Genomic DNA, 26,670 nt, shown 5'->3' with positions numbered 1-26,670 from the left:
GTTGCCACCAAACGAGCCTCGTTACCGGTCCCCTCGGTGTGAGCGCATCCTTGAAAGTGCTTTGCAATGCGTGCATTGTGCCATTCACGTATCCTAGCAGTTCAAGGGGCGATGCAACTTCGCAACAAAGAGCACTTATCTTGTTGGTGCTGTACGTGTCTCGGCTGCGGGGTCGCCAGGTTTTGTAATGCGAGTCTGGAGCTTTGTTTTTGGGGGGAAAAATGCTTTAGAAGGACCGCCAGGTGCTCCATTTAGGTTTTATTGTCACTTGTTGGTGAGATGTCACAGTGATCTCACTGGAGAGCCAGATCAAGTGATGCATTTAAAGTTTTCACATGAACGAAGCTTTAGACTTAATTTCGGACAGCCTTGAACACACAGCTAACGTTTCTATCTTTAAAATAACATGTTTGGTGTTTATAAGGACTTCCTGCATATCCTGACGTTCTCGAACTTGTTCTGAAGATGCTTGACAATATTTTTTTAACTGAAACGTATTTAATCGGTAGTGAGAATTGTTTTTTAACTCACCCGTGAACTTAAACGGTAATAACTTGAGCGTTAAACGCTTGTACACCACGTAACAATTTAATTTGGCTGCATCGCGTGATCCGATCGTTACGTGGCCTAAACCAAAAATGTTTACAAATCAATATAAGTCCTGAAATGTTTTTTGTTCTGCATCATCAATCAATGCAACTCGTACGGGTTATTATATTTGTGATCGTGCTGTCGTGATACGTCTGACCCAACAATTTGGCGACCGACACTAATCCTCGTGCCGGTCGCAGGTGGAGGAGTTTGTCGCGAGCCTGCGCGACGGCAGCAGAGACCTTCGCGTCTTCAAAGAGGCTCGCGACACGATCCGCGCCAACCGCCGCTGGCTGGCGACCAACCGGGTGGCGCTGCACAAGTGGCTTACGGAGCAATCTTGAAGCTCTCTTGGCGGTGGCCGCGGTACCTCGAGGTGTCCGACGATCGCCACCCAACCGACGTGCGGCGGCACCCACTTGACGTCGAATGGAGGCCGCAAAATGCTTTCCCCCCCCGCCACACGGATGGGATAGTGTCTGACTAAGTGGCTACTTCCAACGCTGCCGCAACCACCACGACGATGCGACCCCGTTTGTGCCGCTCTGCAGCCACGACTACGTCCGTGGCCTCGCCCGTGGCCTGCGGTGCGACCCCACGCCCCTCGCTGTCCCTGCCTCCCTCTCGCTCGCTGCGCTTGCCCAATCGCACCGATGGCCGCTTGCCTGGCGCGTTTGCGGCGAGTCCAGCTAACCGCGAGAGAGGTCGTGATGAAGATGGGAATTTGCTAACAGTGACTCCTGCCACTCCCCTATAAACAAAGCCATGTTTGACCTTTACCTCCCAGCAGCTTGTTATTTCTGGGCTCCTGTACTGGCAGTCGATCGCACACCTTCTTTTTGTAAACTCGCAGAATCTAGAGCACCATGCTCTTCAACTTTGGCCCCCTCCTCCCCCCCCCCCACCCCGATTTAACTCGCTGCTTGTTCTACTTTTATTTATTTACCGCCCTTAGACTTGTGGGCCGGGAGGCCCTCGTGCGTTCTCGGATCACTGCACCGCGCGACTCAGGAAGTGCACCTCGTTACAGGGGTCTTGCAAAGCGGGCACCGGCTTTGAATTTGATTTAACGTGTTTATTTTTTTTTGCTCCGGATATTAATTGGGTGTGGGGCAAGCTGCAATGCAAGTTGCTGCCCGGGAACTCTGCACTGATCGCTGGGCCGTCGTGAAAAATTATAACGCTCCTGAACTTTTAGAGACGCTAATAAAAAAAAAACTCCTTTTGAATGGGCAAGGCGCAGAGGTTTAGTGGTGTCGCGCTCGCTGGTATTCTGAGCGTTGGGTTTGACGCCGCCGAAATGAGCTGTGGAGATGTTCTCGAGTCAGCTCTGCTATTGTCCTCTGCACGTTTGGGCCAGAATTCGGCCAATTATGACGATCAAACACTCCGGGGTAAATTGCTCTCTGGGCCACGAGTTTGTGGCGGAGCTACGTTAGTAACCTTTCTCTCCTGCGAGAGAGTGCTCACGTCAACTCCGCGCGGGATGAAGTTGCAAAACAAAATGTGTGGCGCAAGGCATGCCACCTTGCGGAAGTTACGCGTGGCGTGCTCCTCGGTATGCGTAATGCTCTTCTGGTTTTTGAAGCCTCCATTGGCTTCCAGTGAACTATTAGGGCAGGGGAGGGCCTCGCCGCGGTACTCTGATGCGAATTTTACGACATCTGTCAGTGTAGTACTAATAATGTACATTCGGTGCTGTGCGTCCAACGAGTGCTGAGCACGCGCTGACAGTGTCGTAGCGATGTCAAGGCTGCACACGCGGTGCGCGTCAGGTGACATGGTTTTGTGCGTTGGTTGGCCGCGGCGACCGTGGGAACGGCGCGGTTTTTGTCTCGGGTGGCCGTGGCGCGAGTCGAGTGGGAGCTCCGGACACTTGCAGGGCGGCACCTGCTTGACAGTGCGGGCGAGGGGGGGGCATGATCGAGATGCATGGGAGAGAGAAAGAGAGAGAGGGAGTTGTCGGTGAGCACCGAGTTTCTGCCTCCTACCACACAGGTGTCCCCCGAGCTTCCCTACGGATGTAGCCACAGACATTTGCTACACATGTCCGCATAAATGTCTGGCTCCATGTGTCCGATAACAGCAGGTTTGTTGTCCGCTGTTAGTGATGGCGTCCTATTGTATACTAGCCTGCACGTTTGCGTGGGGGGGTACAGCTTTAGTGCGGCGCAAGCGATGTGGATTTCGTTTAACTTCCGTTATAATCGACCTCTAAATCTAAAAGTTGCTTTGCGTTAATATTGTGCAAGGGATGTAATTTGTCGTGAGCGTTGCCACGAGCAGAATTCGCACTAAAGCACTGACGTGACTTGGCGGTCGACTACGTTGAGGAGGGGGGTGGGGTGTGACTTGATTAAGCGAATCAAGTCGTTTGCCTTCTCGGAGAAGATTTTAATGGCGAAATCCTTCACAGAAAGATGCGATGAGTTGTAAGGCGTGAATCGGGGAAATGGGAAAAAATGCCTCCCTTTGACACGTCCATTATTACAAACCCCGGTCCATTCGTGTGACACAGAAATCTCAGCTCGGAGGTGCAGTCGTTTCCCAATGGTACCTGCTGGACTACTTGCAAGCGGCCATGATTAATGAATTGCATGAGGAGTGAGCAATGTACAGTCGTAATTCCTCGTCCTGCGCAGTGGATGCGATCCCGAGGAGTGCCGTGTCGAGCTAATGCGCGTTAGGCGAGGACTTACCGTGGCGCGAGGCGCCTGGCGATGACCGCCATCTTTTGAAAACGGCGGCCTGTTGACCGTTCCGAGGTGTTCTCCCGGAGAGTTCGGGGTCAGAGTGTTGGGAATGGCGGGGACGGTGTTCCGGAAGTGACCTCGGCAAGAGGACGGTTTTTTGTTTGTTTCATAAATGTTTTGTGTCCGACGTGACGTTTGAGAGAGAGAGCGTGACAAGGACGGACAACTTGTGAATTATACGATATATGTAGCTCTCGTATACAATAAACACGTTATATTCGGCAAGTATGCACAGGTTGTATAATACAGGAACTCCGCCCGTGGTTTAGCAAAGTGCAAAAAAAATCCTTTATTTTATGACGCGCATATTTTAACAATGATGGTAATTGCTAATACTGTGCGCGCGATACATATTGGGCGTTGGTTGCTAAAGCAGTTGGGGTGGGGGGGGCACACAATGCACGCGATGCAGAAAGTGCACGCACGTGTATTGCCTTGGAAAGATTTGACATGGGTTTTCATCCAAATGTCGCCGTGTCTGTGGTTTTAGTTTTTTGGTTAAACTTGCAACCCCAAGGCTGGTGTCAAGGTTAACCCCTTATCCAGTTGGAAATGGCACGTGTCTTAAATTTTTTTTGCAAACGATTTCTAAGAAAGATAGAAACAACAACTTCCACACACCCCTTGCCTCCCCACCGACCCGCATGCGCCTGTTATTGGAAAGTGATGGCGGCGCTCCCGGGGTCAGCGGTTCCACGAAACGACGTCCGCACGCTCTCGAAGCGTTGGGATGTGGCCTTGTGCACTGGCAAGATTGGGTAAAAATGCTCCCACTATTTTTCAGTAAAACTTTTTTGTTGTTTACAGTACCGCCACCTGGTGGGTGGTGGGGGGTAGAAAAGGGAACTAAAAAATGAAAAGTTCTTAGCTGCAACAAAATAGAAATGACAACCAGAGCGGTACCATGAGTGTGGAAACGGTCGTCGTGTGGCCATGAAACCTTCGGGGGGAGGGGCGGGGGGGGTCTATCAGGTCCCCGTTGGCGAGCGATGGTCTCGGCTCGTTTTAACGCCCGGTTCGCCGGGAGGAGCGTCCGAATGTTGAAGCCAGCCGGTCCTCGCTTTGGACATTTGAAGAACTCGGGCTTTCGTGTTCGCATGGAGCTGATGGACCTCCTGTGCCCCCCGTTGAACCCTCAATAGTATCTTTAGCGAGGATGGTCACTCGTATGACCTTGGGTTTCCAGTCCAAAAGAGAAACACCCCAATGAGTTAATTTCAATATCTGCAGGGGAGCTGCTTTAGTGATACAAACATAGGATCTATAATTTATCCTGAACGATTGGTTCTTTACAAAAAAAACGCGTGTCAGTGTTGGGTGCACTCGCTTTTGTTTAATATTTATAAGAGTACAATCACTGAAGACGATACTAATGAAATTATGTTTGGCTTTCTACTTGTTTTAGGCGGCATTTTTTTTCCGCAACAAAAAAAACAGTACCTGTGTTGCTTCAGTAAGTTATTCCTCGACTGCTGAATGTTCAAACGATTAAGTAGTTGTGGGAAAAAAAGTACAAGGAATACTTTTGTGAACTGTGCAAATGTGACGAGCACGGGATCTGAAGCTTCTGATTGGCGGGCGCTGTCGGTAGTTATTGTCCCACAATGCATCACACGCATGGCCCTCACTCGCAATGGACATCGGTTGTTGTGGGGGTGTATCTGGGTTTTTTTGTCTCCATTGCGCCTGTGTTTTGAGATGTATGGGTTTAAAATGTAGCCACGCATGTTGTGTGTGTTTTCGCCTTTCGATTTTTTTGCTTTGTATGTTATACACGTGCTGCGGACGGGAATCGGGCAAGTTGATCGGTTGATGAACGAGCGTTGTACTTGCACCGGGTACAACTCAATATGAACAGGAATCGTGACTCATGGAAGATGTGCATCGTGCTTGGGAATCGTGCTCGGTTAAGAAGGCCGCTTCTTTAAACGAGCAGGCAGCGATGATCACTGAGGCTCCTTTGTGTGCCAGGAAGCAGTACAACTCTTGTTGTAGGTCTTTTGTAGCTCTACTTTCCAGCGGGCCACATGAAACAATTGCCGTGTGCCGATGGGTCATGTAACATCATATGGTAGGACACGTGACGTCACGACGTCATATTCTGTACGTGTGGCCACCGATCCATATCCCTCACGTCTCTCGGTATCTCATCCATTGGTGTTATCTCAATGTCATCTCACTATCTTATCTCTCTCAGTGGACCCTTCGCTCTGGCAGTCCACTACAAGAACCTTCACGGACCACGTGACCAGCTGGCTGCCAGTTTGAAATTCCGAGCTCCTTAAGACTTCGACGACTCAAGTTTGGGATTTTCAATTGGTCACATTTGCATATTTCTTGTGTGCGTGATAAACCGGCTCTGGACACCCGCTGAAGCAGGTTCGGCTCGCCGTGGGAACCCCACGCCCCACCGCTGTGTCAGAGCTGTCCCGCTGGTGGCCGCTGCAATGAGCCCATGGCCAGGCCGATTCCCGGGGGGGGGGGGGGGAATGTGTAGAGGCTTGAATCACGCTTAAACATTAGCTTCTAGGCATGTAACAATTTCATCCCTTTCACGATTTGTTGATTCATCATGAAGTGGAGGTCACAATTCATGAACTGACTTCAGTTTGTTCTGTTTCCTGTCTTGTGTGTAGCATCTGTCTCGTACGTTCTGTCTCATGTTATATTTCATTCCATGAGCCTGAAGGTAAAATTTGCATATAATTTGGCTACGTCGTTAATTGATGAGTACAATCGCAGTTCCAGGCGTCTATCACGAGTGTAAAATTTCATTTTAATTGACGAATCGTTACATGCCTAATAAAGAGAAGTCCTGGCTTATGGCCCCAAAAGCCAGGGAGCATGCCGGTCACACCTTTACAATATTGTGCGTTCCCCCCTTTCGCATGCGCTTCCTAACATGACAGATTCCGTGGTTAAGGATGGTTCTGCCTGCGGCTTCGCACGCCTCCTTTATTTGTCGCTGTGGTAGTGCGATTATCCCAGGGTGGAGAAGGAGCCTTGGCCGATGTCCCTGTGTGGGAGTCCTTGCACTCTGCACACGCACGAACTGTGTAGATAAAAACACTGCTTTACCTAAAAACATATTTGTGCAGCCAATCGCAATTAGATTTCGAGACTCGCAGGGTACGGAAATGGGTGTATTAACTGGTCCGCCATAATCATGTACGGATAAAATGATGGTTGGGGTGAGGTCTTGGGATTTAGTTTGGGCCACTGATTGGCTGCAAGCGGTATTTTTCAGAACACCAGTTATTTCTCACTACGGCTGGCCCGCAAAAGTCAGGCTGAGAGTACAGAATACTCCCCCTGTCCCCAGCCAGGTATGCGTCTCGAGCTTCGCAATCCTGGTCCATAGAGCCAGTGGGCTTCTTGTCCTTATATTCTGTGTTTTCGTTCCTGCATTTACAAAATGAGTATTATAAAAGTGGAAGAGGCAATACAATATAATTTTTTGCGGTACTTAGGGATTTAAAGTTTATTTTGTGACTAATTATTGTAATATGGCTTCAGGATTTTTTGCTTAGGTTTTTTTTGGTGTCATTTTGGTTATAGCTTTAAGTTGTTTTTGGCATTGTGATTTGTTGGCCATAAATTGTCAGTGGCATTCTGGGTAACGGAGTGCATCGTGGGAAAAATGAACACTTGCGTCGTCTTCTGTGAAGTGGGATGGCTGTGGAGTTGGTGATTGTGGATTTTGTAGTCAGGCCCTGGAGAGAGTTTCTACCAGAGGCTAATTCAACCCAACTGCTGTCTTCGCTGTACAGGGGGATCCATTTATAGATACCACACTAAAATAACGGAGGCAATGACAGAGAACATATAATTTCAAAGACTCTACAAGTTTCCCCACCATCCTCAATCCTTAAACACCCCTCTAACATATGGAGCCATCGCTTCCACGTCGCCCGTTGAGAAGGGCTTCCTGTAGCCGAATGAATACAGAATAAGGTCGCAATCATTAACCACAAATTAACCACAATACGTCGCCGATTTCGTCAAGGAGCATAAATCATCACGCAAACTCCGGTCATCCTCGCAGTGGTGGCTTTTGGCTCGCCATCGAACAAAGACGGTCACTGCATCGTGCCGTTTCAGATGCACTTCTGCGGCCGTCTGGAACGCTCTTCCTTCGGATATTAGGAAGCCACTGGAGCTATGCACTTTTAAATCATCTAGATTGACAAACTCGTTTCTTCAGAACCGCTTTTTGTGTTTCCTTTGTTGTCCTTCACCCGCACCTCCGATTAGCACAGTTGGATGTCTACCGTGCGAAATAAGTTCCTCAAGCAGCAGGGTCACGAGAAATCAATGGTATCTATAAATGGATCCCCCTGTCCTGTGGTCCACTTTCACAATGCATTCACATTGCTCGGTAGCAGCCGGGCGTGGTGAATCACCCCGTCTCGTTTGGAGTCTTGTCGGCGGTCGCGCACGCAACGCTCCCTCACCACGCGTGTTGCTTCGTGTGCCATGCACTGGAGTTGCGTTTTTCTTCACCGTTTTTTGTCCACCTGCGGGGCGCCCCGTTCATGAAGACTTCAGCGGTTCGTTTGCTTCGCACCTCCCAACTTGTGCTCCATCTCACCGCAGCACGTCCGCATTTTTAACAGATCCCCCCCCCCCCCCCCCCAAACAAACGAGTAGAACGCTACTCGGCATCATCCTGCAAGGAACCAAAGTGTTTGTAGACTCCACAATGCAAAGGTCATTAGAATACAATTGCAATAAAGCCTTTACAAACTTGATCTCGGGTGTCGAGGTATTTTATTCCACACGAAGATATCCGCAAGAGATTTGTGAGCACAAAACAATGGTTTGGAATGGTTGATATTTTTATTTATCGCAACAAAATGCAACTGTCAATATTAATTTTGACAAAGTAGCTTAAAAAAAACGCGCGTGCATAGTTTACATGTTGAGATTAGAGCAGGGAGGGTCGGGAGATGGTGATTTGAACCCAGTGCGCATGCCCTGGTGTCGGCGAGAATGTGACGGTTCCTATAATGTGGACAAACATTCCCTGATGCTGTGGTTGCCGCCAGATGCCACAAAAGCCACCGTCTTCCAGGAGGCCACCTTGAATCCCCGGCAGCATGGTGAGCCGGGAAGATTCGTGGAAGAGGAGACACTTGTAAACTTCTGATGGAGAAGAGTAATGTGGCGTTCACTTCCATCTCCTTTGAGTAGCGACGGCGAGGTCAGTCCTGGAACGCGCACACACGACGAGAGATTTAGTTTTGGTGGTGGTTGCACGCATTCTCTGATGTTCTGGTTTCTTTCCACGTGGGAAATACGATTCAAAGAGGAATTGGCCCAACATCCCAATGCGGGATCCTCCTGATAGAGATGTCTGGACTTGGTGCGTCATTCCTGAATTTGACATGAAACCGGCGACTTGGGTCCGATTCCTGCCCTTTCGGCTCACGCGGCGAATGATGCCAAACCACTTCTCCATCCCCACCCTGCCTTCACCAACTTGCCCTGAACCTGCACCTGCCATTAGCACGGTCAGTAACGTCTGGTGCAAAATAAGGTCATGGTCAAACAAGCCCCGGGATGGAAACATCATGGGGAGGCCTTAATCCAGCAGTGTAGTGACAATGGGCTGTATATTTTTATTATTATAAATCTCAATCGGAATTGACTACCCATCACCGTGAATGTCGTCAATCCTCGGGGTTTGTTGAGTGGGCCTGTACCCCTCGGCGTAGGAAGCCCAACACGGCCCCGCAGATTGTCTCCGGGGACCAACGGTGGGAAAACAGAGCGCCGTCCATCGCTCCGTCTCCGATTCGTGTGGCTGGCTCCGTATGGTGCGAGAGGAGTTCAACGTACGCGTCTCCTCCCCACGCCGCCGTTCCAGAGACGCGCGCCGCTCACCCACTCGTCGTCAGCCGCCCCCTCCCCATCTCCGCCGGCGCCGGGCGGCGGAGCGTCCAGGCCGGACTTGACGCCCAGGATCTTGTCGGTCCACGAGGCGCCCGCCGCCGCGTCACCCGCAAAGTTGCAGCGCGTCACCGTCCCCGCGTCGACGCGCGCCAGCGAGACTGCGCAGGCGGCAAGCCGGGGGGGGGGGGGGGGGAGAACGGGGTGAGGGTCGTGTGGGCGACGAGGCGAGATGAACCGACATCGTACGCGAGTTTACGCGCCGTGGGTTTCTAACGAACTGTTGAGGATATTGGCTTTTGAAAGCTCTCCAAACGATGTCACCCCATCAGCCCCTGGGCTGTTGGTGCTGCGCTGGCTACACCCCGCGGGTCGTCATCAGCGCCGGGTCCCGGTTGCTTTATCCCAAGCTGTGCCGTGGTGTTGCTCTCTCTCTCTTTGTTCTCTCTCTCCCATGTTTCTGTGCCCTGATCACCCGCCCCTCTCACAAGGCACATTCACAGTTAGTGACGCTCCGATTTCAACCAAACTTTGTACATTAAACTGCGCCGTGGTGGTCGAACAGCATCGGTAATATTTTTATGATGACCATCACTGCCTTTGAGATGTTAACTTCCTCGCCTCTTATGCAAGAGGACATGGGTTCAATCTTGACACCTGAAAATTTGAAGTTTTCATGTTCTCCCTGTGGTTGCGTGGATTTTTTTCTCCAAGTCCTCTGGGTCTTTGGTTTTTCCCTCCACATTTAAAAGCATGCGTTTAGAGTATTTGGCTGCTATAAATGTCCACGTATTGAGCCAATTCGTTATCATTTGTAGCCAAGGTGCTTCTGAAAAAGAGCTACACAACTCAGTGGGCCTTACCTGGTCAAATAAACAATAGTACTTTTCTATTTCAGTCTTGTTTTAGCTGCTGCTGTTCTATTTACAATGGCCATCAACCCTCTCGCCAGGTACTCTTTTTAACGGGTTAATATCTTGCTCGAGTCCCTCACAAGAAGATCTCGTTTCAAGAATGTCATCAAGCGTGCGTGGTTGGTTGGGAGAGGGATACAATACAGCCTCGAAATGGACGTCTCCTTCAAACAAAACTGTTGGAAAGTTGTGGAGGACAGTGGATTTGGTGCGGTCTCATTCATCTCATCTTCACGTCATTTATCTCGCGCCTTAATCAAGGCGCTTTACAGAGAATAAAGAACGGTACAAGGGGTGAATGTGACGGTGGGGACCAGGTGAATACAAGAGATGAGAGGAAACAACGGGGGTGAATCTGACATCGCGTGAATTCGGTGAAAGTGAAATTGATGACGGTAAATGATGAATGGGGTGAATGAGTGATGGCCATGTAATGAGAATATGAAGAGGGGACAGCAACGGTGGTGGTTATGAGGGGGGATTAAGGGGGGTCGTGGGGTGAGCTAGGGAACAATAAGTAAATGTTTAGTGCGGAGCGGAAACGAGTCAACCAAGGTGACCGCTTAATGTGCAGGGGAAGTTTGTTCCAGTGAAGGGGGGCGAGAAGAGAGAGAGAGCGACAGCGTGGATTGAGTGCAAGGAGGAAGAATAGAGAGATACGGCAAAGACTGAGAACGTAGAGGGTGAGGAGACGACACAGAAAGATACAAGACGCCCTGCCCACTGTGAGCCGCGACTGTATTCCTCTCGCTTTCATGTTGCAGTCATTTCCACGATCGTCACCTCATGAATACGAATTTGAATAAATCATCACGTGGGCCGTGAAGGCCACGTGCGATGTCACCGATCCCCTCCTATCACCGTGCACTGTTGATGTGCACGTCTTGGTTGACATTGGAGCGTCACTCTCCGTGAATGTTTCTTGCCAGCCTTCCGCCCCCGCTGTGGTCCCTCTCATTTATAGAGTGGCCTCAGCTGGAGTTGCATTTCGACGCGACGTAAATTGCAACCGTCGTCAACGCGGACTGCGGGACTGACCGAGCGCCACGTGCACACTGCACCCGGGCAGGCTCATCCCCGCTGGGTTCCACGTGGGCCACTCACGCCACAGCGCACTACACGCCAGGCCAGACCAAGACGGAACCGCTCACGCACACACGAATGGCGAGTCCCCGCGTGTCTTGATGCGGATCCGGTCTCCCAGCTCCAGCTCTGTTTTTTCCATGTCGTCCTCGGCCACCCAGAAGGGCAGGGTCCCCTGGGGGCCGTGCCGTCCCACCACAGAGTCCAGCTTCGCCTGGGCCACCGTGCGCCGCAGCTCGCTCTCCGACAGGCGGTCCGTCTCTCCCTTGGCCTCGCACTCTGCACGGTTGGGGCGACGGTAGGAATAAGGGTACGTCATGCCGGCCTTCATAGGCGCTCGCAAACAGCGCTTGCCCCGACAGCCTGTACAAGGCCACATGGGGGGGCACAGCGGTTGACGAAAGTCTGTAACGAGCGCTGCAGTGACTTCACTGCCACTTCGTGGCGAATGGTGGCTCCTGTTGTGTGTGTACGTGTGTGGGGAGCAGGAGCGGAACGGTTCGGGCGTTGCGCTACCAACCCGGCAACCCGAGCTCGATTCCCGCTCATGGCCAACACCGGTGACGATTCTCTGAACCGGTTTTGGGCCTATCCTAGGTCGACTCAAATGAGTACCTGGTGCGGTGTGTAAACATCAACACTGGGGAGACAAAGGCGGCCGGGCGTGGTGCTGGCCACCCACGTAATGTGCCGTGCCAGCTTTCATAGGTGCTCGCTAACAGCACTTGCCCCTACAGTCTGTTAAGGCTGCATGGGGGATCTTTGTCTTTGTGTGTGTGCGCGAGCGCTTGTGCAGCGGTTCACACACTGTGCTACGCACCCGACGACCCAAGTTCGATTCCCCGCTCACGACCAACACCAGTGACGATTACAGAATTTGAACGGGGCCTGGGCCTTCCCTAGATCGACTCAGCCTCAAATCAGCACCTGGCACAGTGTGTAAAACATCAGCACTGGGGAGACGAAGGCGGTCGGGCGCGGTGCCGGTCACCTACCACCTCGTGCGCCGTGCCTGCACTCACAGGCGCTACTCGCGACTAACAGCGCTTGCCCCAACAGTCTGTTAAAGGCTACACGGGGGATCTTTGTCTTTGTTGTGCTCGTCCGCACTGTAGGAGGAGAAGAGGTGCCCCGTGCTGACGAGCCGAGTCTCGCTGAAGTTGGGCTCCAGCTCGCGGCCGCCGGCGTCCCAGCGCCGCCGGTGGGCTCGCTCCGGACGCACGTGCAGCACCGAGTAGCGATGCTGCACAGCGGAGACAACAGACACAGGGAGCCCGTGTAGCCTCCAACAGGGTGCTGGGGCAAGTGCTGTTCGTAGCAAGTAACAGTACCTATGGAGGCCAAGCACGGCGCACGAGGGGGTGGGTGGCCAAAACTACGCCCCAGCCGGAGACTCGCACACACACGCAGGCCTTAGTTTAAACCACTCCAGTTTTGCCACGTTTAACCACGGGCATGCTTTCTCTGCTGCTGGATTAAGGCCTCCTCTCCATAATGATGCTGTTTATCTCCAGTTCTGTGGAGCCAAACTCTAACTCAACCAGGGCTTCATTTCAGTGTCCGGGACAGACCCAGCTGATGAATGATGAATGCGCCGACAACTGGTTAAATTATAATCATGTCATTTAGCATTTTTTTCATACTTTCTAAATTTAGTCTTGCTCCTCAATGAAACGCTATTTGGTAGAGGACTATTCTCATTATTGTAACCTGGCGATCATCGCAATTGCACCACTGGTCATCACCAGCGAACCGCGACGCACCTTGGCTCCAGCAGAATCCAGCATCACGTGACGGGAAATCTCTCCAAGGGTTCCCTCCAGCAGTACCCCGCTCCCCCTGAAAGCAACAGACAGACGGATGGAACAATGAGGCACACTCAGAGGGATGGATGGACGAAGTGACAGACGGGTGGACAGGACAGGCTGATGGGCAGAGACAGACAGTGGACCCATAGCCACGCTTTCCCTGGCCAAAACGACACCCACAGCGTGGTAACACGTGTCGTGAGGGGTACCGCAAGATCCGACACCGTGTCCGGCCAATACTCGCTGAGCTGCATTGGCTTCCAGTTGCCGAACGAATACATCGTAAGGTCACGCTTAATACACACAAAGTGCTTGCTACAAATTAACCACAATACCTTGCTGATCTCTTCAAGGAGCATCAACCATCACTCGCACTCCGGTCGTCCTCACGGCGGCGGGTTTTCGCTGGCCATCGAACAAGGATGGTCACCGCATCGCGCGCTTTCAGATGCGCTTCTGCAACCGTCTGGAACACTCTTCCTTCTGCTATTCGGAAGCCACTCGGAGCTATGCACTTTTAAATCTAAATTGAAACTTCTTTTCTTATAACTGCTTTTTGTCTTTAGTCTCTTGTCCGATAAGCACGGCTGGCTACGTACGGCGCGAAGGAAGTTCAGCATACATGCGTGCGAGCTCAGTGATGGCACAATCTTCCCATTTGCCTACCAAGTGCTCGGTCACGGGCATGCGTGCCACCACCCTCGGCCGGAATCTATAGAACCAAGTAAACGTTACCATGCAATCCGACCGCAGCACGGGGGAAGACAGGGAGTGTTGTTCCAGGTCTGGAGGCATGCATCCGTGGGCCCTGTTGCCCAGTTCTTGGCCTCAAGAACACCTCAGGTCTCAATGCTTGGCCTCAGGGGTGTGGCCTGCCTGAGGACTTCCAAGTTTCGTTTCAGTCGGTGAGAATTCGAGAGATCATTCACGGGAGTGACTTAGGTCACCGGTATTACGAGAGCAATAGCGTGGACATAAGCGCAGCAACACGAGGAAGCGGATATCAACAACTGACATCAGCCAAGAGGATCCGGCCTTGACTGGCCTTCACACAGGCCTCGATATGAAAGGTTCCAAGGCACTGGTTTCGTGGACCCTGGCTTTGAATCAGAGGCTGTATGCACGCTGTCAGATTTCACAGGGATAGGTGAGACGTTTCATATAACACTGGCCTACAATTTTTTAGACGTCGTCTGCTTCAGAGATTAAATGTGCTGTTTATTATGGAGTTTTACGTGCTGAATTCAAATATGACAATTAAAACAACTGATTGGCTACTGTTCCCAAGAGATTAAAGTTTTTACATTTGACGTCGATGTATATTGTGTAGGTAGTAGAGTTTTACTCATAAATTGTAAACCTAGGCCTTTTTATGTGTTTATGGTTGCTTTACATGGTAACATGTCACCTGGCCTGTTCATGTAACACAAATCAGCAAAAGGGTTATATAGATAAAATGTATCATGAAACAAAAGGCAAACAACTATTATGTATTTATAAGTACATAGTTTAGTCCTTATTCAGTGTCTACTTTGCACTTCTTGGCTTGTCTCTTGTATTCATTAAATGGAGCATCTCGTGTCACTGTCCAGCAAAAGTCTGAAAGCATTGATGGGCTCCATTGGCCCTGATTGGCGTTTCTCCATTGTCACAATGTCCTGGTGACATCGCTCGCCATGCTCGTCGCTCACTGCTCCGCAGTTCGGTGGGAAAAAAAATCTAGATGAGAGAGAAAAACATTTTTCTTTAGTGACATGTTGCAACCAAGGCTTTGGTATGCCTTGAGGAGGTTTTCCACCAATTCCCTGTAGTTGTCTGCCTTGTTGTTTCCGAGAAAATTTGTTGCCACTAATTGAAAGGCTTTCCATGCCGTCGTTTCCTCGCCACGCAGTGCACTGTGAAATGCATCATCTCGAAGAAGTTCACGAATCTGAGGACCGACAAAGACACCTTCCTTTATATTTGCTTCACTTAACCTTGGACATTTTCCACGGTGGTACTTGAAAGCTGCTTGTGTTTTGTCCATGGCTTTGACAAAGTTCTTCATCAGACCCAGCTTCATGTGTAAGGGTGGTAATAAAATCCTCCTTGATTCAATAAGTGGTGGATGCTAAACACTTTTCCTCCCAGGCTCCAATGACTGTCAGAGTGGCAAATCTGTCTTGATGTAGCGGGAATCTCTCGCACGACTTTCCCATTCGCAGAGAAAACAGCAGTACTTTGTGTATCCAGTCTGCAGACCAAGCAAGAGAGCAACAACCTTCAAATCACCACAAAGCTGCCACTGATGTTGGTAATAGTTTATGCACCTCAAAATTTGTTTCATGTTGTCATAGGTTTCCTTCATATGGACTGCATGACCAACTGGAATTGATGGCAAAACATTTCCATTATGCAGCAAAACAGCGTTAAGACTCATCTTCGATGAATCAATAAACAGTCTCCACTCATCTGGATCATGAACGATGTTGAGGGCTGCCATCACACCATTTATGTTGTTGCAGGCTACAAGATCACCTTCCATGAAGAAGAATGAGACAAGATCCTTTTGACGGTCATGGAACATGGAAACCCTAACATCACCTGCCAGGAGATTCCACTGCTGCAGTCTGGAGCCCAACAGCTCTGCCTTGCTCTTGGGTAGTTCCAAATCCCAGACAAGGTCCTTCAGTTCACCTTGTGTTATGAGGTGTGGTTCAGAGGAGGAGGATGGGAGAAAATCTGGGTTATTTGACCTTGATGGTTTAGGACCAGAAGTTTCATCCTCTTTCTCGTCTGACTCAAGTGAGGATTATTCTGGTGCATCACGAACCGGCAGTCCTTCTCTGTGGGGTACTGGGTGTATAGCTGATGGAATGTTTGGATAATGCACAGTCCACTTTTTCTTGATATGATCTGTTGGCTCTCTCCAAATCATTGGCACTTCAAAAAGCATAGATTACCTTTTCCTGTTCAACCACTGGTGAAGATTTGTTGCACAAGTGTTGCAGCATATCTGTGGGGCCCACATCTTATCCTGATCTCAAATTTTGCAGCCAAAATAATGGTGATAGGCTTTCTTAACCATAGTGGTTATACTGCGCTTTTGTGATGCAAAAGTCACTTCACCACCAACATAGCAGACGCTATCTGCTTTGTTCACACAAATACGAGGCATCTCTGCTCACTTTGGCTAAACAGAAATGTGTCCCTTTGCAAAATCAAACACTGACAAATAAGAGAGCACGACACTGCATGATTTCTAGAGCTGATATAGGGCAATTTGTTCAGCAGAGGGATGTAAGCCTAGTTATGATTGCATCATCCATGACTTATAGGAATAACACGATGCAATTCATATCGTGTATGAGCAATACCAGGTTCAGATTGCGTCATTCATTGTTTTGCTCAAAAATCAAGTACTGTCCAAAACTAGTCATAGATTTATTCATAGATCCAGTCAAAGATGTATTTTAGTAATTTCTGGTTTAAATTGAGATGCCTTCTCTGTATAACTCACTTATCCTCCGCCATTCCCAAGTCAAGAGTCGTATATACTGACCCAGTAGCATAGTCTTAAAAATAATAATAGACGGTCCCACCTGATGACGGAGACTTGTGATGCCTCCGAAACGTCGTGATTTATTATTTTATTTATATTATTATTTCTATTATTTTTATTATTTATTTTTGCCCACGTGACTTTACCGACAAAACCTAAGAGTATGAATCCTTGCAGTCACGAAAGCTTCAAATCTAGAATCAGTAGCATAGCCTGAAAACTAGAGCCAATCAACAATTGTAAGTATAATTTTCATTCTCAGTGACCCAGAATTAGTAAAGTTGGACTACATTCATTTCGAAATCATTTTGGCTGTACACCTGTGTCATTGGACTGGATTGCGTCTCAGCTGTTGAGTCCATAGTTCTGGGTTTAGAAGGAAGTCAAATATCACTGGGCTGGGTTTGCGAGCATGCAGACTTTACAATTCTGGATGACGCCTGCTAATGTGCACTCTTTTGAGTCCTTAGCACTGGACTTAACAAACAGACAGCACCGCATTAATATGTAATCACTAACCACACAACACCGTTGGGCGAGTTTGCCTAACATTGGCCCCCGTATTCAATAATGCTTGGCTAGCATCATCTTCATGTACAGTGTCAATCCACTGCTGGATGAGGGCCTCGTACACCGTGGGGGTAGTTTGACCATACTTCACCACGTGGGTCAGTTCGTGTGCAGGTGGGTCGAATACAATACAAGAGATTTCGCTGCACCACCCGCTGCTGCCCACCACGTGACCCCATTTTCCGCCGATAAACGTTGCTAGTGGTGGTCACCAATTCAGAGGAATCCTATGAGCTATAAAGCTCTTTTTAACCGATGTCCAGTAGGGCGGGTGAGAACGTGACAACAACAAAGAGGACACAAACACGACAGGAAAGGCCAACAAATTGCCCAAACACAAACAAATGAAACTAAACCACCCCCATCCTACCAGGCAAAGCCCACTGGGGCATTAACTTGTTTTTCAGAAGCCACCTGGCCACAAATGATAGCTGAACAAAGTGAACAATCATGTGTAAATTTAAAGCAGCCAAATAATAATCGTGATGTTTCTAAACGTGGAGGGAAAAACCGGAGGACCCGGAGAAAAAAAATCCACGGAACCACGGGGTGAGAGAGACACGCAAACTCCAAATATACAGCAGCAGCAGCAGGCGTCAGGGTGGGGATCGAACCCCCGCCCTCCTGCACACCTGGCGAGGTAGTTGACGTCACAACCACCGTGGCGCCCCTCAAATCAAGTCTACCTGTTCACATTGCACCAATCACCAAGCGCTCACCAGGCTGCGCTTGGCAGCGACGGCTTTCCGCGTGGTTTGGTGATGGGCAGAGCGTGTGGGTATGGTTTACAAAATGAAGTTTCACCTAGACACATTGTGGCTGAACTTGTGGAGAGCGAGATTCCGCACAATTCGGGGGGCTGAGTTGGATCCCATCGCACTGGGAGGGAGGGAATCCGTTCCTCGCGGAGATGGAGCGATACAATCGGCCACTGGAGAAAATGACGAGATGCCAATCTCGGCAGCGATGCACATTCACAATTAACAACAAAAGAAACGCGACACGTTCGTCAATAACGCCGACGTTTCAGACAATAGCCCTGCTTCATGGCATATACATGAGCTAGGCCAGGGGTCGGCAACCTGCGGCTCCGGAGCCGCATGCGGCTCTTTTGAACCTTGACCGCGGCTCCGGGGCGGATGCTAGCGAGGGGAGGAGGCGCACTGTGACACCTGCTCTGGCGTTGCCGCTGCTGACAGGTCGCCGCTCAGCTCCACACTGCCCGCCCGGTGACAGGCAATAACGTTGCCGTTGCTTTGTCACATGTTTGGAAGAAGTAAAAACCTTCCTGGGCAGCAAAGAGCTCACCTTTGCTGAGCTGGAACAGCCAGAGTGGCTGGAAAAATTACATTTTATGGTAGACATGACAGCACATCTAAACACGCTAAATACAACCCTTCAGGGGAAAGGAGGCACAGCCCTGCACATGCTGGAGGAGGTTTTGGCATTCGAGCGCAAGTTGACAGTGTTTGTCAAAGATTTACAGAGAGGTACACTGTCTCACTTTCCCTCTTTGAGAGAGTTCAAACAAAGTCATGATACGATAAATTTGGAATATTTCAAGTCTGCAATCACCACAATGCAAAGTTCGTTTGGGAAACGATTCTGTGAGTTCAGAGAGGAAAAAACGACATTATCCTTCCCTGTCACTCCCCTGGCGATCGATCCATCCCTATTGAATATGACTGCATTTGCAGGTGTAAGTCAACCTGATCTTGAGATGGAACTGGCCGACAAAGATATATGGGTGTCCAAGTTCAAATGCTTGACCGCTACTCTTGAGGATGTTGCCCGTCAGAAGGCCATTCTGGCTCAGAATCATAAATGGAGTGATATTGAAAACCTTCCCAAACAGGACAAACTTGTATTCGAAACATGGAATGCCATCCCCAACACTTATATAAACATGAAAAAGTATGCATTTGGAGTCCTGTCGATCTTCGGCTCCACATATGTATGTGAGCAGGTCTTCTCCAACATGAACTATATTAAAAACAAACATCGATCACGCCTCACAGATGACAGCTTGCAAGCCTGTGTGAAAATGAAGGTGACGTCTTACAGCCCTGATGTGCAGACACTGTGCACTGAGGTTCAGGAGCAAAAATCCCATTAACCAGGTAATTTAGCTATTAATTTGCAAAAATATATTTTACATTGTTAAGTGAAAAAGTCCTTTTTTTATTCAGATTGACAGCTGACTGCACGATCCTGTATATAGCAATAAGGTAAGAAACAATATATGCAGTGTTATATTTGTTTTAATAGTTGCAATGGTTTTGCGGCTCCCAGTTTATTTTTTCCTTCGGAAACGGGTCCAAGTGGCTCTTTATGTCTTAAAGGTTGCAGACCCCTGAGCTAGGCGGATAGTTTAATAATAATAAAATGTTTAATCCACATCCAAGTCTCACACACGCACACACAGCTACCGGATTATAAGACGCAAACCCAAACTTTCGCTCTACAATACCGAACAGGATCAAAGTGCGTCTTATATTCCGGAGAATCCGGTCATGTTGGGGGGGGGGGGGTGATTACATCATCGCTCGCAAGGCTGATGATGCCCGGCAGTACGTCCAACGCTGAGACGGAGCGATGGATTCAGCTCGTGCACGTGCCAGGCGGGATTGGTGTTGAATGGTGAGCGCTCTGCGGCGCGGCACCCGGCGACCCGAGTTCGATTCCCGCTCACGGCCGAACACCAGTGACGGATATCTGAACGGGTCCCGAGTACCCAGTGCGGTGTGTTAACAGCACTGGGAAGACAAAGGTGGCCGGGCGTCGTTGTGGGCACGCCCCCCCCCCCCTCGTGTGCCATGCCGGCCTTCATAGGTGCTCGCTCACAGCACTTGCCCCGACAGTCTGTTACAGGCTACACGGGGGATCTTTGTCTTGTTAACAAAGCACGATTCGAGGTAGGCGACGGTCGCGGCGTAAGGGGGGAGGGGTAAGGGGTGGGGGAGACCTTCATCCAGCAGTGGATATATCGCGCTCAAGGGGATGATGAACGTACAGCAATGGGTGGTTCACAATAGCCACCGCCCCCACCGACCACCGCACCACTCACTGCTCAAACGCGCTTGGCTCCCAGGGTCTGGGCCACGTTTCGCTGTGCACGGGCCTCGCTTCCAGCTTCTTGTTGTCGTAAATGCGACTCATTGTGCTGATCGCGATTCGATTCGCTTCCAGAGAGTGAATCAATTAAGTCACTCGGCACCGCCTCGCCAGCATTGGCGGCTTGGGAGTCTGTGTGAAGGTTCGACAACTTGTTAAAGGATGATGAAAGTGAAGGTTCACTACGGCAGCTTCTCCTGCAAGCGCTGTGTGTGTCTTCCGCGTGTGTGACGTGCGCAGCCGCGGGTTAAACCCCCCACGCCCATTCACATGGCCAGAGGGCCACGCCATGTGGCTGGCATTCGCGTTAACTGAGTTAGCAAATCGCAAGATTGTTATCATGAAAGTATCCTAAACTCGAAAAACTTTTTTTTATTGTTCCAGGTAAGGCCCACTGAGCTCTGTAGCTCTTTTTAAAAGTGGCCGGGCCACAAATGACAGCTCAACGAAGTGGCTCATCACGGGGAAATGTATAGCAGCCAAATACTCAAAACGCGTGTCTTTGATTATAAACGCGGAGGGGAAAACCGGAGGACCCGGAGAAAAATCCACGCGATCACAGGGGGAGAGAGAGGCACGCAAACTCCAAATATACAACGGGTGTCAGGGTCGGGATCGAACCCACGATCTCCTGCATACCAGGCGAGGGAGATAACATCTCCTCGCCACCGCGGCGCCCGAGTCGGAGGGTGGTGGTGGTGGTGTGACAGAACGTCTCATTCACTGCGTTACGCGTCCGGTAACCTCGAGTTCGATTCCCAACCACGGTGAACACAAGTGGCGAGTGGTGGCTTCCACCAGTCGCTACTTGACTTTCATTCATTTCATTCTATGACGATATTTCTTAACAGCCCAGCATCATTGTGTAACTCCAATTGAATGTAAACACAGGTTCAGCTCAGTGCTGTCTGTCAAAACCTTGTTATCATATAATTTAGTTAATGTTGAAAGTATATCTAGAAAATAAAAACCTTAATCTGTATGTCTCAGAGACCTCTAGGGTACTTCCCGACAAGGTAGACAGCTGACATTTGGTACAAATGTAGCTTTTAGGATAGAAACCACAGAAAAGTCTGAAAATCCGAGATTTTTTATTTTAAGGCCCCCAAAACTGGATTTTAAGCGCCCTATAAACATGTTTGTGCGTGTCATTCAGAAAGCGTTCAAAATGTAACATTGCAGGGTTTTTACGCCTTCGACGGCAAATTAAATTAACGCGAGAACCATTGTTCTATCTTTTATTGTTTTTGAGATATTTCGGAACGAAAAAATACACATTTTATGATTCAAATCTGAATAATTCGAAAACGGTTAAAGATAGGAGCTTCTCCTCAGAGTATTAATTTGTGTTTTTTTTTTTATAAAAAAAGAACGGAATCTTTAAATTGAGTGCTTTCCGATGGGTACGTCTTTAAATATACGAAGGTAAATAAAATCGTCAACAATTTTTGTGTTTTTTGTGCGGGAAAATGCAAATATTTGGAGTCGTTGTTAGTGTCTGATCGTAGATACGAATTGTAAAAACTTTAAATCAGGTTAATTATTATATTTATTGAAAACTTTTGCCTGGCGAAGACAGACTTTATGAACTAGTATCTTATAATGCATCCCATTTAACAAGCAACGTTGACCCAACGTTGCTTATTGACTGGCGATGTATAAGGATCTTATCAGTTGATGTGTAGAAATATTCCTGCGAGAGTGGTGATTATGCGTGGAATTTAGCTTTTTAGGAATCCTAAGATTTCCATATCATGCAAATGATGTGCAAGTATTTGCATCCCGTGATACTGGAACTCGACCAACAATGTAAAGCCAATCTAGATTTGAAGTTTTCGTGACTGCAGGGATCCATACTCTTTGGTTATTTCGGGAAGTCACGTAGGTAGAAAATAAATGATTTATTTAATTGTATTATTAAAATACATTTTATTTTCTACCTACGTGACTTTACCGAAAGAACCAAATAGATTGTAAAGCCACGTGGCCATAGCATGCAAGAACGCCATAAATCGAGACGCGTTGCTTATCAACAGAGGCGGAAGAACCGCACCCAGCGAGGGACATGCCAACACACTCGACAGGTTTGTCGATAACTCGGCGTCGTGGCCTTCAACGGGAAAACATATATACGAGACGACGTTTCGGGTAACAGCCCTTCTCCATAGCGTATATATAGAGAGGTCAGAGAGCTAATGCAGTGGCATCGTCCAGACTACTGGACATCTGTGAGAAAGAGCTTGATCGCTCATCGCCTTCCTCCAGTATAGATAAATAAAATATTTGGAGACTGCACTTGTTTTCACCACGGGGTCTGATAAGAGTTGAAGTTTTCACGTGTTTTCTGATGAACGGTTAACTAATTAGTAGATTATGAGCAACAGACGAACTCTTTAATCACCAAAAATTGATTTCTACTCAAAAAACGAAAATGTATTAAACGTCACATTAAAAAATGTTGCTGATGCACTGCATTATGGACAGCAAGGTCAACTCGTTCCCTTTGCATAAATAACAAAACATCAATTCTAGATTTGAAGCTTTCGTGACTGCAATGATTCATATTCTCAGGTTTTTTCGGTAAAGTCACGTAGGTAAAACATTAAAAGTAATGAAAGTAAAATAAAACAAAACAAAAATAAAAATAAAATTCACGACGTTTCGGAGGCAACACAAGTCTCCGTCATCAGGTGGGACCGTCACAGCCAGATTAGCTGCATCAAGTGAAGCAATGATTCAAAATGTAATCCCTTATAAGCAAGTTGAAGGGGGGGAGGAGAGGGGGGGGGGAGTTCATCAGAATGTGGTAGCCAATGAATGGAACGTATCGGGAGGGAGGGGGGTGGGAGGGGGAGGGAGCCAACAAAACATTTGGCGACGGCTTGGAAGCGGCTGCTGCGCACGCCAACACAATGGGCAGAAAGGGGGGAGGGGAGGTCTGATACACATGATAGAACAAAGGAACGAAAATGCCCATGTTTATACCAATGCAGGCTGAAAAATGAAGAGAGTACTGTTAAAAATAACTGGGGATGTTAACACTCGGTGAAGTAAATTAAAATAGTGCCTGTCAGATAAGATGGTCCAAAAAGTGTAATTAAATCTTTTTTGCGTGGTTAATAACATCTTTCCAGTGATTACTGAGTTTGTACCCATCATCACGGTTGAAATTATGTCTGTGTTTGTATATTTGTATGGCTTCGTGTACAAACCTTTGATGGTAGCCAGGAGGCTTGCAGAGAACCTTGGTCTCGGAAAAGACAATATCATGAGAGCCCGCCGAGTTGTAGCAATGATCGGCAACGGCCGAAGAATCAGTTCTGCCGTGTTTCAGATCTGACTTGTGCTCGCGGACACGATCAGCAACATGACGTTTTGTTTCTCCAATGTAGCAATCACCACAAATGCAACTCAATTTGTAGACTCCAGGATACTGTAAGTCAGGAACGACATCCTTCACAGATGGAATCAGATCACGGATTTTATGCACTGTGCTGAATCGGACTTGGATCTTATGTTTGTTTAGAATTTTGGAGATTTTTTTGGTCACGCCTGCTATGTATGGTAACGTGATAGTTTTGGTCGGAGTTTCATGTGGTTGTTTCTGTGTGGTGGGAGAGACAGCTTGGCGGATAGTACGGTCAGAGTATCCGTTCATCCTGAGGGCCCGATGTACATGTCTTAATTCATCAGTCAGGTGGTGTTGGTCAGAAATGCCATGGGCTCTGTGGTATAGCGTTTTGATGAGAGAATTCTTTTGAGATGGGTGGTGGTGGGAATCCGGTTTCAGGTAGGAATCTGTGTGGGTGGCTTTCCTGTAGACAGAATGTCCCAAGGATCCGTCAAGCCTCCTCTTAAACAGAATATCCAAGAATGGTAGTTTACCGTCTTTCTCCACTTCCATGGTGAATCTGATAGATGGGTGTCTAGAATTGATGTGGTCCAAGAAGTGGTTCAATGCTGGGAGGCCATGTGGCCAGATGACGAAAGTGTCATCCACATATCTCTTCCACAGGGAAGGACGCAGGGTGGATGTCTGGATGGCGTCTGATTCAAACTTTTCCATGAAAATGTTGTCATGGAAAAGTTTGAATCAGACGCCATCCAGACATCCACCCTGCGTCCTTCCCTGTGGAAGAGATATGTGGATGACACTTTCGTCATCTGGCCACATGGCCTCCCAGCATTGAACCACTTCTTGGACCACATCAATTCTAGACACCCATCTATCAGATTCACCATGGAAGTGGAGAAAGACGGTAAACTACCATTCTTGGATATTCTGTTTAAGAGGAGGCTTGACGGATCCTTGGGACATTCTGTCTACAGGAAAGCCACCCACACAGATTCCTACCTGAAACCGGATTCCCACCACCACCCATCTCAAAAGAATTCTCTCATCAAAACGCTATACCACAGAGCCCATGGCATTTCTGACCAACACCACCTGACTGATGAATTAAGACATGTACATCGGGCCCTCAGGATGAACGGATACTCTGACCGTACTATCCGCCAAGCTGTCTCTCCCACCACACAGAAACAACCACATGAAACTCCGACCAAAACTATCACGTTACCATACATAGCAGGCGTGACCAAAAAAATCTCCAAAATTCTAAACAAACATAAGATCCAAGTCCGATTCAGCACAGTGCATAAAATCCGTGATCTGATTCCATCTGTGAAGGATGTCGTTCCTGACTTACAGTATCCTGGAGTCTACAAATTGAGTTGCATTTGTGGTGATTGCTACATTGGAGAAACAAAACGTCATGTTGCTGATCGTGTCCGCGAGCACAAGTCAGATCTGAAACACGGCAGAACTGATTCTTCGGCCGTTGCCGATCATTGCTACAACTCGGCGGGCTCTCATGATATTGTCTTTTCCGAGACCAAGGTTCTCTGCAAGCCTCCTGGCTACCATCAAAGGTTTGTACACGAAGCCATACAAATATACAAACACAGACATAATTTCAACCGTGATGATGGGTACAAACTCAGTAATCACTGGAAAGATGTTATTAACCACGCAAAAAAGATTTAATTACACTTTTTGGACCATCTTATCTGACAGGCACTATTTTAATTTACTTCACCGAGTGTTAACATCCCCAGTTATTTTTAACAGTACTCTCTTCATTTTTCAGCCTGCATTGGTATAAACATGGGCATTTTCGTTCCTTTGTTCTATCATGTGTATCAGACCTCCCCTCCCCCCTTTCTGCCCATTGTGTTGGCGTGCGCAGCAGCCGCTTCCAAGCCGTCGCCAAATGTTTTGTTGGCTCCCTCCCCCTCCCACCCCCCTCCCTCCCGATACGTTCCATTCATTGGCTACCACATTCTGATGAACTCCCCCCCCCTCTCCTCCCCCCCTTCAACTTGCTTATAAGGGATTACATTTTGAATCATTGCTTCACTTGATGCAGCTAATCTGGCTGTGACGGTCCCACCTGATGACGGAGACTTGTGTTGCCTCCGAAACGTCGTGAATTTTATTTTTATTTTTGTTTTGTTTTATTTTACTTTCATTACTTTTAATGTTTTACCTACGTGACTTTACCGAAAAAACCTGAGAATATAAACAAAACATCATTCAACACGTTCTTCAATTGCACTGTGGCCTGAAAATGGAAAACCAATAAAACAGTCGACGTATCGAACAATAGCCCTTCTTCATAGCACGTCAACAGCGAGGCCATAAAGGGTGGGTAAGTTGAAGACTGACGGAGCATGATCAATGTCAACGTTTAAAAGACTTTCCGAGGAACAGGTTTACAATTGGTGTATGAATACTTACATGAGACAATTTAAAAAAAACATCAGGAAACATTTTCATTGTTTCATTATAATCAGGAAATCACGGTGTCAAAGTGAAGTCTCCCAACACTTACCCACTCGGCCTCTCTGTGTTAACACTCTGTGCTAACATTCTGTTAACACAGAGTATTAACACTCTGTGTTAACACTCTGTGTTAATATTATACACTCTGTGTTAATATTATACACTCTGTGTTAACACTCTGTGTTAACATTCTGTGTTAATATTATACACTCTGTGTTAACACTCTGTGTTAATACTCTGAGTGGATTGTAATAATAGTGAGATAGAAACAAACAAGATGTATTGTAAGAATCACTTTATTTTTCAATTAATATTAAAGAAGTGAAGTTGCCTTTACATGCTTAAGCTGTTAATTTATCCATTGCATGGGTGGACCTTATCCTTATCAATCATCCAGACATTTGCCCCCCCTGAGAGATTTTGCAGGAGCCGCCACTGGTTAATACTCTGTGTTAATACTAGGTGTTAACACTGTGCTAATACTCTGTGTTAATACTCTGTGTGTGTTAACACAGAGTATTAACACTATGTTAATACTCTGTGTTAATACTCTGTGTTA

The 26,670-nt window shown here is 48.1% G+C and overlaps 2 protein-coding genes across 4 annotated transcripts in view; one reads left to right on the top strand and one right to left on the bottom strand.

Moving 5' to 3' along the window:
- LOC144945989 (endoplasmic reticulum aminopeptidase 1-like) overlaps positions 1 to 7,975 on the top strand; it is a 37,500-nt gene extending 29,525 nt beyond the window's left edge. For all 3 annotated transcript variants that reach the window (XM_078874701.1, XM_078874702.1, XM_078874699.1), the window contains exon 19: positions 792 to 7,975. In XM_078874701.1, the coding sequence (XP_078730827.1) occupies positions 792 to 935 (144 nt within the window). In that variant the 3' untranslated portion in view covers positions 936 to 7,975. The remainder of the gene's footprint in view (positions 1 to 791) is intronic.
- A 136-nt stretch (positions 7,976 to 8,111) lies between these two features.
- On the bottom strand, positions 8,112 to 20,477 carry ARPIN (actin related protein 2/3 complex inhibitor). Its single transcript, XM_078874698.1, has 6 exons — positions 20,220 to 20,477; positions 12,997 to 13,072; positions 12,344 to 12,476; positions 11,306 to 11,512; positions 9,231 to 9,397; positions 8,112 to 8,554 (listed from the first exon to the last, which is right to left on the bottom strand). Exons 1-6 carry the CDS (start codon positions 20,309 to 20,311, stop codon positions 8,549 to 8,551), a joined length of 681 nt encoding a protein of 226 aa, XP_078730824.1. The 5' UTR covers positions 20,312 to 20,477; the 3' UTR covers positions 8,112 to 8,548.
- Between the last annotated feature and the right edge of the window lie 6,193 nt (positions 20,478 to 26,670).

The sequence above is a fragment of the Lampetra fluviatilis genome, chromosome 39 (genome assembly GCF_964198595.1).
Source record: "Lampetra fluviatilis chromosome 39, kcLamFluv1.1, whole genome shotgun sequence".
Taxonomy (NCBI): domain Eukaryota; kingdom Metazoa; phylum Chordata; class Hyperoartia; order Petromyzontiformes; family Petromyzontidae; genus Lampetra; species Lampetra fluviatilis.
Note: the sequence above shows the minus strand (reverse complement) of the source record. Positions and strands in the feature narration are given on the sequence as shown.